Source organism: Heterocephalus glaber, unplaced genomic scaffold (genome assembly GCF_053883595.1).
Source record: "Heterocephalus glaber isolate CG9 unplaced genomic scaffold, H.glaber_assembly_v1.0 deba00000071, whole genome shotgun sequence".
In the NCBI taxonomy this organism is placed as follows: Eukaryota; Metazoa; Chordata; class Mammalia; order Rodentia; family Bathyergidae; genus Heterocephalus; species Heterocephalus glaber.
In genome coordinates this window covers 33,198,038-33,213,259 of record NW_028258137.1, presented here as the reverse complement: position 1 = coordinate 33,213,259, position 15,222 = coordinate 33,198,038, and the positions used below count along the sequence as shown (strand labels likewise).

At 38.0% G+C, this 15,222-nt stretch overlaps 1 protein-coding gene across 5 annotated transcripts in view; it reads right to left on the bottom strand.

The window, feature by feature from the left end:
- Positions 1 to 307: 307 nt before the first annotated feature.
- Tox3 (TOX high mobility group box family member 3) overlaps positions 308 to 15,222 on the bottom strand; it is a 107,709-nt gene continuing 92,794 nt past the window's right edge. For 4 of the 5 annotated variants that reach the window (XM_021260913.2, XM_013073362.3, XM_021260912.2 and 1 more), the window contains exons 4-7: positions 12,692 to 12,961; positions 8,436 to 8,663; positions 6,773 to 6,853; positions 308 to 2,264 (exon numbers count right to left, since the gene is read on the bottom strand). In XM_021260913.2, the coding sequence (XP_021116572.1) occupies positions 1,533 to 2,264; positions 6,773 to 6,853; positions 8,436 to 8,663; positions 12,692 to 12,961 (1,311 nt within the window). In that variant the 3' untranslated portion in view covers positions 308 to 1,532. The remainder of the gene's footprint in view (positions 2,265 to 6,772; positions 6,854 to 8,435; positions 8,664 to 12,691; positions 12,962 to 15,222) is intronic. The other variant, XM_087206580.1, reaches the window with a different exon arrangement.

Here is a 15,222-nt window from a genome sequence, read left to right as displayed (position 1 = left end):
TAAAATTAGCATTCACTATCCATTTTAATGGCAATAACAAACAGCACAATGCCAGGTAGTTCTAGACCCAAAAAGAAGATGATTGCTTTTATTCTATATATTTACCTCCTTATTGCATCTTAACAAAAAGACAATCACAAAAATATTTCCCATATGTATTTAAGGGTCTGGTTCTCAGATGTGTAATCCACATGTGTAGCCACAAATATTGAGTCTCCCAATGAAAATGGAAGCTGATACCAGGGCAGACACAAAATTTGGTACATGCCATATTTCCCCATCTTACACTTATTCAAGGAACCAAAAGTGAAATTTGACATATCATTTTATTTGAAAAGTGAACAGTTTCCTTGTTGTTGCATCAAAATACAGACCACAGTTTTTACTGAAATGTGTTTATTCTATAGCAAGATAAAACCATTTTGTTTTAGTTAAGCAAAATACAAACAACTTAATTGCTGCTATCGTAACTCATAAAAAAGTATAAAACAGCATAAAAACACAATAAGCAACGTAGCAATGAATGGTTTATGTCACCAGTGTTTACGTTAAAGCCTCATTTAGGAAAACTTTACAACACATGATATGAAAACTTACAACTTTGAAAGAAAATATTTACATTGATTATTCAGATGTAGTGTGCCTTTTAAATATTCTACTGGTATTACATCATAATAAAAACTCTTGCTTTTTCTTTTTAAATCTTAACTTTTGTAATAACTGTTTTCATTTAAGTGCATTTCCCTTTTAAAAATACAGTGTTTTTATTTCTCGAAACTTGTCACTCAAAACACGGAATATAGTATTCACATTTCTTGTCTTCTAATTGGAATGAATATAATGGGCTAACAGGGGTCAATAGATATTGTTAACAACATATACTGTGGTTGGATTTGGAGAAGTCATGGATAAAAAGTGAAAATGAGTCAATAATTGAATCTAATCACTTGCTTTTTTTCTGGAGAGATTTACGAAAAAAAATAAGAGCTTTGGCAAAAGCCTGTGATTTACATTATTTTTTCATGACAAAAAAATGCCATCAACTATTCACATCATACAAATGCTTGTATGAAACTGGATCTTCATTATTTCAGGTAGTTACAACTGTGCTTTTTATTTTTTAGGGCTCCGAAAGTTCAAATAGCCTGGAAGTGTGGTTTACTCACTTCTGGAGAAATAAGGCCATTTTCTATGACTCAGAGAGGCCAGTTTATAATCATCAATATGTCCCAGGATTCATTAAACAGTTTGATTCACATATTGTAGGTATAGCCTGAATAAATAAAAAAGGCATCACATAAAAGAGCACAGCTTTTCTCGTTTAAAAACAAAGTGATTTATAGTCAGCTAAAAGATGTTACCCAGCTATACGGTAGTTCTTATTGCCTATCTAATAGACACTTGAGAGGACCATTTGATCTGTTACACATTTCTGCATAACCAACATCAACTTATAAGGTTCAGCCCTGAACGCTGTCCCCTCCATATGCCACTCTCCTTGGTGAGTGCAAATCCACCTGCCACATGCATCTTCAGAAAATACTGACCTGCGATAACACTTGAGTCTGCGTCTGCGACTGGATCTGTGATTGGTGCTGCTGGGAGGAGGGCTGGGGGCTCCCAATGGTGGGGATGGGGGATGTGATCTGGGAAGTGGCGGGCGAGTGCTGCCGGGGAGAAGGCTGAGATGAGTGCTGCATGTGCTGCAGTTGCTGCAGCTGGATGTGTTGCTGCAGCTGTTGCTGCAGCTGCTGCTGCTGCAGGTGCTGCTGCATGTGGTGCTGAAAATGCTGTTGCTGCATCTGCTGCTGGATTTGCTGATGCATTTGGTGCTGCTGGAGTTGCTGCTGCTGCATCTGTTGCATTTGTTGCTGCTGCTGCTGCTGCTGTTGCTGCTGCTGCTGCTGCTGTTGCTGCAACTGCATGTGATGCTGCTGGCTTTGCACTGAAGGGCTGACTTGAGTGGAGGCTGCTGAGCCCACCATGGTGGTTCCCATGGAGCTGATCAGCGGAGCTCCAATGTTCGAGGGCATGTTGGCTGCAATGGTGACAGATGTGACGATCTGGTTCATGGGGAGTCTCATGGTTAAGGGTTTGGGAGCGATTGACCTAGGGAGGGACTGAGGGAGAGTCTGAGGTGAGGCTGGTACCGTTCCATGTTGAGATAGTGGAGTGTTGAGAAGGAGGGAGGATGTCAGATTGGTCGATGCCAGAGTCTGCTGAACAGAACGAATGGTCTGGGCTTCTGCTGACTCAGCGGCAGCCTGCATGTGGAAGAAGAAAATTCCAGCATCTTATAATACACAAGTATTTAAAATATCTAAGCATTCTAAATTATTATACATTGGCTTAAAAATACAGCCATCATTATTCATGCCACCCCATTTCAATCCACATAGTCATATACTAGGTTGGTTCCTCCCAGAGGTAGAATCAAATTTCCTACTCTTTTGAGTTTGAGCCGGCCTGGTGCCTTTGCTTTGGCCATGGGAATGGGATAAAAGTGACAATTCCCACTTCTAAGCTGAGGCCTCAAGAGACCTTGCACCCTTCTGCTGTCTCGGCGCCTATTGCTACCATGTGCATATGTACAGATGCATTGCCCAAAAGTCTCACTCAAGTGCCAGTTCACTGCTAGCAGGCCAACTGCCACATCCATGAATGAGTCCAGCCACCACCCCAACAACCTGCAAATTGACCCCAGACAGATATCAGGATGGGATCTGAAGTTATCTGTAAATCACTGGCCTTTGTGGCTGACTGTTACACAGCACTACTGGGGCAAAAGATAACTGATATTCATACTTAAGAGCAATAATTCTTCAGCATTTATGTCTGTGTCAACCTCATCACAGAGGTACCATATACTGTTTTGAGAGACTATAGTGTAACAGACTACCTGAGTTCAAATCCAGCTCTACTACTATTTTTTTAAAGCGGTGCTAGGGATTGAACCCAGGGCCTTGTGCATACTAAGCAAGTGCTCTAGCACTGAGCTACGCCCCTATGCCCCCAACCCCAGCTCTACTACTTAACAACTTTGTGACTTTGGGCATTTAATTGACCCATCTATTCCCCAGTTTTCTTTTCCATCACATGGAGTTGTATGGCATGGAGCATGTGCAGTGGTTATAAGAATTAAATTAATTCATATGTTAAGCATTTAGAACAGTGTGTGGCCCTCTGGAAGCACTCAGTAAATATTAGTTATTTTCTAGGAACAAAATCTTTGTAAATAGGGAGGAATGGAGGGGTTGAAGGGAGGGCTGGGCAAGGGTGAAAAATAAGAACCAAGAGAGATTATGTAAAGGTGCAAATTTCCAATGATGAATGTCATTATATTGTATACCTAAAATGTGCCAATGATTAGAATGAATAATCGATAATGCAAAATAGGAAGACAAGGTCCAAAGGGGTAGGAGTAGTGGGAGGGGCAAGGGAAAGGAAAGAAGGGAAAGGAAAAATGATGAGAAATGGAAAAAATGGAAATAAAGTCTTTGTAAATAGGGAAGGGTGGAGGGGGTGAAGGGAGGGCTAGGAATGGGGAAAAAATAAGAACCAAGATGCATTATGTAAAGGTACAATTCCCAATGAGAAATGTAATTGTATTGTATACCTAAAATGTACCAATAAAAGAATTTAACAACAACAACAAAAAAAACAAAACAAATATTAGTTATTTTCATTAAATCACAACTACTGATATATGAAAACTACCACTACTAGAAAACTTCAAAATCCCATGTTTGCATAATTATTTATAACAATATTTCCTTGAATATAAGCAAAACATAATTGGATTCCTCAGAGAGACTAAACTGAAGTACTGTACTTTACAACTTTATAAAGCTTTTAGGTTTACCAATTATTTTTGAAGATCTCCAGAATTTATCAAAAGGATCATAGATAAAGGGAGAATGTTCAATCCCCATGTGACTGAATAACCTATTATACAATACAGAACAGATCTCAGGCTCCACATGGAGAAAAACTACTTGTTCCATTTTGTGCTAAAAACACAAAATTACTTTTCCCAAAATAAATTCTTTTACCAATGTAACAGTGATTGGAATACTTTTTTTTTTAAAGACTATTTTTTTCCTCTTATTTTTCACAAAATGAAGGTTTTCAAAAAGGGAAGGGAAGTAGCAGGGAAGGGGGCATCAAATATCTATCCACTATCATGAATGATCTGAAGTATTCTAGACTTTTGTGACTCAAGTTCACAAAATCCTGGTTTTGGAAAGGACCTGAGAAATTATCTTATAAATGGAGTCACCTAATTTGGGCAAATCCATCTCTGGTGTCTTCTACTAAACACACATTGTCATTGTAAAGTACCATCCCTCCACGGACAGCTCTCTTCATTCCAAAAGCCCAGTGTCCCACTCCAAAGTTTTAGGGTAGGAAGATGGCTGTAATTACCCAAAAATTACCTTCAAAAGACCGTTAGATGACCCATAAAGTAAAATACACACAGTTTTGGACATATAAACACGAACACAACATTTATATACTCTAATTTTTTTTTAAATCACTGAGCTAGTCTTAGGAAGAAACCACCACAGATAGTTCTGTATCACCCCTAGGTAATGGTATCACTGTACCTTTAGGGGGGCCACCTGAATGGTGAATGGAGATGGGCAGGTGACTGTAGAGTTCCTTCTACCTACTAGATTTACTCCCTTATGCCTGAACAGTAACCATCTATTAATTAATTACTTTGAAGATAGAAAGTAATAGTCCAGTAACATTTGAAGGACATCTGCACATAGAGGCCTAAGTGGAAATATGAAGCAACCCTACTGTTATTTCTAACACTGAGACAGACTCTTGCTCCCTTTAACTTTATCCCTTGGGTAAGCATTCTTTCTAGGGAGACAGAGATCAAACTTAACTCCCCTTATATCATGGCCCTTATATTTGAGGACTAAGAGCATATTTGCCCCCAAATCCTTGTCTCCCAGATTCTTTCAATTGTCCTGATAGGATTTGATTTTCAGTTCTCACCAGCATGGAAGCAACACTCCAGAGAGCCTTCAAGCGATCACAGTCTCTTAAATTGTGGAGTCCAAAATAGAGCTGACTCTTCACAGGTGGTCTAATCATCACCCTGCACAATTAGATGCTGCCTCCTGTGAAATCCCTGTGTTAACATCTATTTCACACTTTGCGATCAGGTTGAAATTATTCTAAACTTATACCTCATGGACTATTTTAGATTTTTCAATATAAATTTGGGGTCCATGCAAACAGCACTTACTGAGTTTTAAAAAAACTAATACTACTTTAGATTTATTCTTTTAAAATTCTGTCCTGTAGATTTTATTTTTAGGGTCACTAGAAATATGTCTGAAAACCAACAACAACAACAAAAAAGAAATATGTCTGAATCCTGATTCTAGATTCATATTAGAACTTTTAAATTATCTCTTGAACTTGATGAGCTCAATCATGGTTGATATTTCCTTTTGAGACAGTAGGTTTGGGCTTAAATTCATGTACGGTCAATTATTCATGCTCTAATGCACAAAGATTCACTACTCCTTCTTCTGGATAAATGAATGAACAAATGGTCCAGGCAAGAAGTGCATGCAAACTGTTTATTCACTACATTCCATCTAATTAACCACCTCTACCTCAATTCTTAACATCTGTAGCCTACATGATCTGTTTTCTGCCCGTGTGCAAATCTCCATTCAGAATCAATGTATCTTTCAATGTGTGTGTCTTCTGGAATCTCAAAAAAAGTTTTGCTATTAACCTCATAAATGTTTTCTCTTTGTAATGAAGTAGGAAGTGTTCTGGGAGGGCCTGTGTTGATTTGAGTCTGAGCAGCTGCCAGTGGAAGATCTTTGTATAAAGAAGAAACAACTCAGATGGAGATGAAAAAAGGGAAGTCAAGCCTTTTAAAATGGCTTTGAGGTCCTATGGTATACACAGGACAACAGTAATGGCAATGAAATAGTATCTTTGCTTCCTAGAAGAAATGTATCAATAGCACAAACATATTAGTTCAAAGGACACTACTCAAAGCCTAAATTCTAGGAAGGCAAAAGACAATATTAATTAAATGTTAAAATAATATAAGAGCTTGGGGCTAGGGTGAAGCTCAGTGGTAAAAGCTTGCCTAGTAGGCATGAGGTCCTGCATTCCTCAGTACTGCGTATAAAGAAATAATAATTTAACAGCTCACACTCCTTTTGGATCAAGATAATAATCATCTAAAGTGGCATTTGCTTTGGGATGTTAGTGGATTTTAGAATACATTAGGTTCCATTGTATATTCTATGTATAATACATATACCTTTTGTCTTAGTACTTGGAGCATAATTTTACTTTAAATAATCATGAGGTTTATTTATTTATATGATGTGGAACAGTTTGGTCAAAAAGGCACCACTGTCTATTGTATTAATGTAACCCCTGGAGAATCTGTGATATGCTGTCCAAAAAAGCCTGACAAACAGATCTCCCAGCTTTAAAGTGAGGACATGAACTGAGATTCCAATCCCTGATGAAAAGAAAGTATGAGAGACTATGTAAAATTTAGCTATATAGGCATATATACATAAATATCAATGAATCTTTTAGTAACAACTCAGGTTCAGCAGCTTAAAGGAACTGCTCTTGTTCGTGTCATCCTTCGGTTAATCACTAATGGAAATAAGTGAATTTGAGTTATTCAAGATGCTTCTTCATCAGCTCTTATGAAGCTGCATGCATGTTTTCAATGCTCAAGGGCTGCTTTCCACAGTGTACACAGATTTACCTTAGAAACGAGGCTGGCCCTGTATGCAGCCAAGGCCTTCAGGTATTCTTTTTTGGCAGCTTCTGTTTTCCTCTTATATACCTATTAAAAGACCAAAATTAGCACCACCTTCAGCCTATAAATTCTCAGCTATAAAATAACTGCTGCACAAATTAGGTCACATAAACACAACTCACCTAAAAAGTTGGTCTTCTTGGCTTTGTTTTTTCAAATGTTATACACACGCTCACAGATATTAAGACAAAACAAAACTCTGCCACCCACACCAGAGCACAATTTGGATATTTACTCTTGCAAATGAGAAAAGATCTCAGGTTGCTACAGATTCTTGAGAGTCACAGCTAAAGGGTTGATGCTACAGCCTTATTTATAAGGCAGCAAGAATAAGCTCTGTTGTAAATGGCTTAAATTGTAGTACAGATCCATTTCTCCAGTGATGTATTCTTTCTCTCACATATATTTCTATGTTGTACCAAATGGGAGGATTAAAAACAGACAACAGTAAGTAGGGTGTGTGAAAACAAAGAAGAATCGATGGAAATCTCTTAATCTTAGACTTCTTTTGGAGAGGAAAAGAGTCAGAAAATAATAAAAGCTGGGAAATTTCATTAGTGGGACCAAGAAGTTACAAAAATAAATCCCAGCATATTAAACACAATTTGAGCTTCCCTTTTTTAAATGATCTGATGGCTAAGCAATAGACCAAAGTACAACTATCATTCTCACTGGAATGTAAAAGTTTGGGTGCAGCAGTTTGCCAGTGCCTTACAATTCCATTTTGGGGACCAAAAATCAGATAAGAAGAAAATTGTGGCAAACAAACACAGGAAAATTCAACAGCTGCACTATACCCATAAAACAAGCTACCAGGATTGAGTTCATGACTGGTGAAGAAAAATCAAGGGTTCTGCACTCTTCATACCTGAAACAATTATTCTATTTTATCACTAGTAGGTGTCTATTCTTCCATGGATATGTTAAAAGTTAACTCCTATTAATGGTAATTGGACTTTCATGCAAGGATCACGGGGAGGACCAGCCTCCAAGGAACCCATTCTTCTCTCCATTTATGTGAAGGAGCTGTGAGGGGCAGAAGAGGAGACTAGGCCCCTAAGGAAGCATCTCCTACCAGCATGGCTAATCTCTGAATACCTCTCACACTGCCTAGCTTTAAAATGAACTTGGAATAAAATTTCAAATGCCCAGTAACAATAATGAGACATGCAGAGGCAGCTTCAAAGTTTGGAAACCCACCAGGATAGCACAAGGGTTCAGAAAGATGATCAAGGGAAAGGCAAACAGGATGGACCTAATCCCTTTGTAGGGCCCTTTCTGAACAAAGGGGGAAAATTCCACATTATTTAAAATGAAAAGATTATCATCAAAAAGTTTATGCTTGCAAGCTATTGCCTGGATTTCTTCCCAAGCCTCCTGTGAATGGATTCTGAACATGCACCCTTCAACTGACTGAGAAATCGATGTAACCACAGAGTTGTTTGGATTTATATGTATGTGTGTGTGTATTAATGCCATAGCTTAGAAAGGCTTTTATAAGAAGCAATCATATTTTAAAAAATGCATGAAAAAAATGCATGCACTCAAAAGATACAAGGAATATTTTTGTAACTTTTTAGTATACAGTCATAATAGACCTTTGCCTTACCTGCTTTTGCTCCTCACCAAGGCTGTCCCACATAGATGCTACGATTTTTGAGACCTCTCCAAAGGTCGCATTGGGGTTTTGACCTTTAATTGCAGCCTGTGTGTCTCTGAAAAACAGGGCATATGCTGATACAGGCTTCTGAGGCTCGTTGGGATCTTTCTTTTTCTTTTTCTTTGGAGTCTTGGGCTTCTTGCCAGAATCTGGAGCCGCTCTTTTCTCTCCAATGGCCTGTAAAGCAGGAAGAAAATTCACTGCCTAGAATGTATTTGCGGGGAATGTAGCAAGACTTACTCAGACTCACAACTGTTCTTTGAAGGCTTTGTTAAGCATCATCAACAGATGAATCACCACCAAAAGCGGAGGAGGGGCATATTTGCTTCAAGTTAACTGGACAACAGAGATTAGCATTTAGAACATTGATTAATGAGACCCAGAAGTATCTTCAATGCATTCACAACATATGCTCTAAATAGCAATTATGAGTAATGAAAAACAGAACACTCAGTACCAGGCAATGCTATATATATGCTATGCTGCACATGCACACATAAAATATCTTACGTTTTCAGAAGTTTCAGAAGTAAAACCTAATAATACTCAGGATGTTGACCATATTCACATATTTTAATGAGGTTCCTTACCATGGTTACATGCCATGTGTATGACTGGTCTGAACTGATTTTTTAAGGCTGATTTTTTTTTTATTTTGCCAGAATGTTATTGTTGGTAATGAGACTCTGGAAACTCAAATAGAAATTAGCTATAATTGCTACACTTGCACAATAAAGGAAAGGTCATCTTTATTTTCTAAAATAACAGCAACTTTCTAAAGGACAGGATAACAAGAATGTAAAAATGTCAAAATCACTTTAACTAGAAATAGAAAAGACATTAATACTCTCCATAAAATTAAAAACTTGTAAATGAGCAACAGCTGATACTTAAAATCAACCACACTGAGAAGACTAATCTTCTGATTTATTACATTATTACATATGGGTAGTAACCCTGCCCACAAGAAAATGGCCATAGAGACCCACACATATCCACAATATGAACTCTGAAGTCAGATATAGCTACACCACAAAATGATATGGGTACAGATCCACGAATTTATATACTATTAAATCTCATAAACATCTACAATCATCAACTAACTCTATTGATCCTATGACATACTTATCAGAGAAACAAAGAGAAATGACTTATCAACATTGCTATTTATCCCTAGATTACAGCACAACTATGACGGTAATTTTGCAGTTAATTCCATCAAGAATCCTGAAGTGTTGGACAAAATCTGTTTCAAAAGCTGATCTTGGGCAAGATCAATTGAGATAGATTCAAGTTGCTAACAGATTGGCTTTTAATGGCCTTGAAATCCAAATTCAAATATTCCTAGTGTATTATTACTTTCTGAATGAGGGTCATTTGCAGCTTAATCCAATTGATAAAATTCTTAGGGAGGATATTGGTAAGTAACTTCTCCAAGAGCCCTGAAGTGTCAGAGTGTTAAGAAACCACAGGTCTACTTCTCGCTTTACAATGTCTGGGTGATAACACCATCCATGCTTGTTAAGTAGTTTACAAGCTTCAGATGGTTTTAAGGTACACCTTGCCTCTTCTCCAGAGTGCCATCTTTTGTAACTCACACAGTTAATTCAGTAATTCTCTGGATCCTATAGGCTTTTTTCTAAAATCTAAATTTTCTAAGTTCTTAGAATAAGTGAGACTTGTGAATCTGAGCTAGCAAGGGAAGTAGATGCCTTTTAGTTACAGTTTTAATTGGGGCCAAATTTTACTTCAATAAAAATATTATTTTAACAACAATAAAAAAATACACACACATATTTTTCTAGTTGAATCAAACAATTATATTCTTTTCCTGGCAGAAAATCTGGCACTGTTAGCGCCAACTTAGTACCCCGACCAATGGCAGTTTCCAGTTCAGCTTTTTCCAAATCAGAGGAGTTCAATTTCATTCTCTGTAAAAACAATATTCAAATGTTGACAGCCTTTGATGCCTCGCTTGGAAAACTATGACTTGGCTTAATCATCATTACTTTTTAAGAATAAACTAGAAATGTCCCACTATTCAAATAATGGCTCAAGATTAAAAGATACTTTTGTGTATAAAAGGGTTGAGAAAGCCAGAGATTTACCCAAAAGAGATGCAATTAATAATCATTTTAATCTTCCTTTCTCAGCTAAGTTGCTTTTAAAAGGTAACAAAATGGACTTGTCTTCCCACAAAACCTAGACCCTCCATTAAAATGGTACAAGCTGGGAGTCACATAGAAGATTCTCTTTAGATGTGACAGTTTCGGTTTAGTACAGAGATACGGCTGATCAGTGGACAGGGGAATGGAGTGAGAGGACCCCACATGAATATGTAGTGGCTAGCTGTGTTTTATGTCTTTTGAGTTTCTTCAGCTATTATTTCTCACTTTACCACAATGAAGTCCTTGTGATATGGGTATTATCAACTCTGCACTTATCACTGCATTTATCCCTGTACCCACTGGAGTGCTAATTTGATGTTCTAAGATGAAACTCTCCATCTTGAAATCCCTTTGGTTTCTGCAACATTATTCTAACCTCCTTCCTCTTCCTCATCACTCTCAATTTTCTCTAGCTCCTTTTCTTCCATTTGCTACTTTAAAATGAATGCTGCTAAGAGTTCTCCCTTTGGTTTGTTTCTTACACTAAGAAAACCATTACTTCCATGCTTGCACACCTATATGCCGATGGCTCCCAACTCTACAGTTCTAGCTCCAATGAACTGAGCTCTAGACTCAAATGTAAGTACCACAAATTCAACTGCGACACATTAAACTCATTGTTCCCCACAGGGCAATGGGGGTGGGGAGCAGTTAGGTCTTTTTAGGTTGCTTCTCTCATTTACTGATATTCATACTGGCTTTCAAACTAAAACCCAGTTCATCTCTTCTTCAAATTCCAGTAGATAGCATAGCTTAATGATTCCCCCTATTAAATGTCTCATTAATCCGCTACCTCCTGCCCCTTCCTTCCTTTGATGAAAGAACACATAATGAAAGGTTCTTCTAATTGATTTCCTGTTCTCTTATCCCTCCCTTCACAATGCACCCTATAAATAGCCAAAATTAACTTTCTAAAGCATCAATGTGCTCATGCCATTCCTCTGTGCAAATAATTAATCAGCCCTCAACTACGAACAGAAGAAAGGCCATCACATTTAAGGTTATTTTTTTCTTCAATGACTTTCCTCCCCCCATCACCTTTCATGATACCCATAAATTGACTGTATTTTCCACCACTCCTCACTGATCCCTCTACCAGAATGCTGGCCTCTCTCTTCTGCCTCACAAAATTTTATGCATCCTCTTAGACCTAATTCAAATACAACCTTTTCAGTAAAGACTTCCTCAAATCACTCTCATAAGCAGAATCAATTATAATCTCAGCACACTACATACACCCATTATACCACTAATCTCATCTGGAGCTAGTTTTAGACATCGCTATTCATCCCTGGTGGAAAGTCCCTTGGGCAGTAATTCTCTTATAACCCCTTGTATCAATGGACCAAGCAGAAGGCCAAAAAGAGTATGTGTACAACAAAGAGTTAATAAAAAAGTAATGGGTAATGTAAATATAATGTATTGCAAACATGTACTAATAAAACTTTTAAAAATATAATGGGTAATTATGTACTATTACAATATTTTTTCATTAAAGTTATTCATTTTGGGGCAGTCAGAAAAATCATGGTTACAATCTACGTAAATTTTTCAAATGTTTTTCCTTTGACAGAAAGATAGAAAGTGATCAGAATGTACTAAATGATAAACACCACCGAAGGCACACAGCTGTCAAATGTGGCTGGAGTTCAGCCAACATATTGCATAAAACTTGCACCTATGGAGACTAACTTAGAACCACAGCAGTCCTAAGTCTTGAAATTCTGAAAGGTCTACACTTTCTGGAACTTTTTAGGAAATGAGCATAGATCTTCCCTTTTGCGATTTAGGAAAATTAAAGTCAGAAGAGTTACATGATCTGAACAATGTCTTACAGCTCATAGAAACCAAATCTTCCAATTTCCAGTTTGATACCCTTTCCACTGAAAATAAATGAATGGGAAAAAAGTAAACCATCATATACTTGAGTGCCACTTTGAATCCATGAAGAAAATGAAGGTAACACCACGAATGAAACCCACGGCCCTAAGCAGAGGCCGATCCCAATTCCCTGTAAAGGCAGTGCTAACTTACTCTGTTGGCTTCATCAGCATCCTCTTCATTGATGGAGCTTGAAGGGGAGGGAGTAGCTGATTTGCTTGCTGGGGGTGAAGGAGATGTGTGCGGCATACTGGCACCACCCAAATTCAAGCCCAGCTGGGCACTGAGCTGAGACTGGTTGATGGTGGTGAGCTGGGCTGGAGCCATGATTCCAGAGCGGGCAGCATCAGTCATGTGGACAATGGACCTCATGATCAAGGAGGGATCCTGGCGGTACTGGGAGACTTGTGCGTGGCTCTGATCCTACAAAGGCAACAGCAGGGGGGAAAAGTATTTCAGTTTTCCCAAGTATCAATAAACTTGACAGTTCGAGGTCAGCAGGTCCTCAGATAGGTTCGACCTGTTGTGATGTTGACAGGGCTGACCTATTTACAGGATGATGGTCTCTGAGTTTATTAAAGAGAAGGACATGTGCCAGAAAGTTGAAAAGTCAGAAGCGCAAAACCCAGTATCTAGCCCAGGCTGTTTTACTACAGAACTGTTCTTGGGTCATTTAAAAAAGAAAAAGAAAAGATAAACTTAAACCTTAATACTCCTACTTACTGAGGAAACTAGTGGCAGGGAAAGGTCGGAAGCAAAGACTCATCCTTTCCAGCTCAGCAACTGGTGGGCATCCTTTGCTTATACAGTGCTGGTTCCACTGTCCTCTCTCCAGCTCTGGGAGAGGAGTTAGCACTTTACTGTATCCTTCCAGGAATACACATGACAGAAAGAGGATGGGCCAAGGAAACACAGAGCTCTGATTTCATTGGGCAACATCTGTTGGCTTTAGGACACCCTTTCTGTAGCACCCTCCATGGCTAACACAGGGTCATTCCAATTCTGAATCACATTGTCAACTGCATCTGGAAGTCATTCAATGTCTTTCAGAACACCTCTTCTTTCCTTAAACCTACTTTGTTTACTTTTGTTCAATCTGCCAATGAGTCAATGTACTAACGGATTTTCAAAAATATGTAAGAACAAGAAGGTAGAGAACATCAGAATTAGTTTTCTCTGTAAATTATTTCAGTGACTTTGAAAGTATCCTTCTCTGGTTTTTGGTGAACATACAAAAGGATCTAGAGTTATTGATGCTTCTTTTTCTTTCTTTTTTTTAAATTCTAAAGAATCAAAAAATGAAGACATGCTTTTCAAATGACTTCCTTTAAGACTTGTTATTTAGAGTGAGTCTGTGATTTTACTGAAACCAAATTCTCTGGACTTCAAGTGACCCAGAATCTAACTTTATACACAAGCCTAAGAATTCTTAACCATCCTTTTGGGTCTTTCTGAGAAGGCTTATTTTTGCTCTTTAAGGGAGCAGAATGAATTGTAAATAAATAAATTGGAGCACATGGTTTCTTAATATTAAATATACAAACACCACTAAGTAAGAAGCTGTATCATAGGCAACTAATTGAACAAATTATGGTCTACTACAAAGTCATTTTTTAAAATGAATTAGATTAGTTTCCCAGTCTTGCCTCTACAAACATTTTGGACTGGGTAATTTTTGTTGCTGAGCACCTCCTGCATGCTGTCGGCACCTCAGCAGCCTCCCAGCCTCTACCCACACTAGATGATGGAAGCACCCCACCACCACCACCAGTCACTGATAATAAGAAATGGCTGTAGACATTTCCCTCTGGGGAACAAAAGTCACTCCCAGTGGAGAGCCTCTGATCTAGAGTGATATCCAAGATGCAGTAAGTAAAAGGAGAAGTTACAAAATAAATGTGAGGTACAGCTTCTTTTTAATAAAAGAAAGTGTATCTATACTACTAACAATGATCACATTACAAGGGGTGGGACTGGAGGAATGGAAAAGGGAAAGGTTTAACTTTTTCCATTTGCATAGTGTAACTTTTTTTGACCAGCAGTGACTGAAACACAAAACAAATAAAAGCTAAAACACTTGCATCAGGAAAAACTAAACAGGAGATTTAATGTTAATCATATAAATTTCTCATTTTCTCAGTAATTTCAGAATCAGTACTGTAGAATCTTAGAAAAAACTGTCACTCTTGCACGTTTGACAGCAATGTTCTCTTCCTTTTTTCCTAAAATATCGCACAGTATCGGTAGGCAACCCTCTTTGGGCTTGTGTCACCGAAGTGTGAACATGTTAACAGTTTGTCCTCATTTTTTATTGTCATTCTACCCTACAACATGCACATTTCCCCTAGAAAATTTGAGCTGTCTGTCCACTCTTCCTGTTCTTCTGAAATTGGACCACTGTTCTTCTAAGTCACTTTTACCCTCCAATGACAGGCACTTAAGCTAGCTACCTTGTTTTCTTATTTTTACCCTCCATATACATCTTCTAGGATGCTTTTTAAATTTTCAGGCTTATTTAAATCTAGATTTTTAAAGTGTCGACAAGCAAATTCCAGAGGACACTGACAGCTATAAGCTATGATAAACTGATTTATGCAGCTTTCTCAACAGAAGGGTTACTTTGCTCTTTTTGCTCCACTGCCTGTGAAAATCAGCAAAGACAGATGCTTGGTTGACTAACAGCT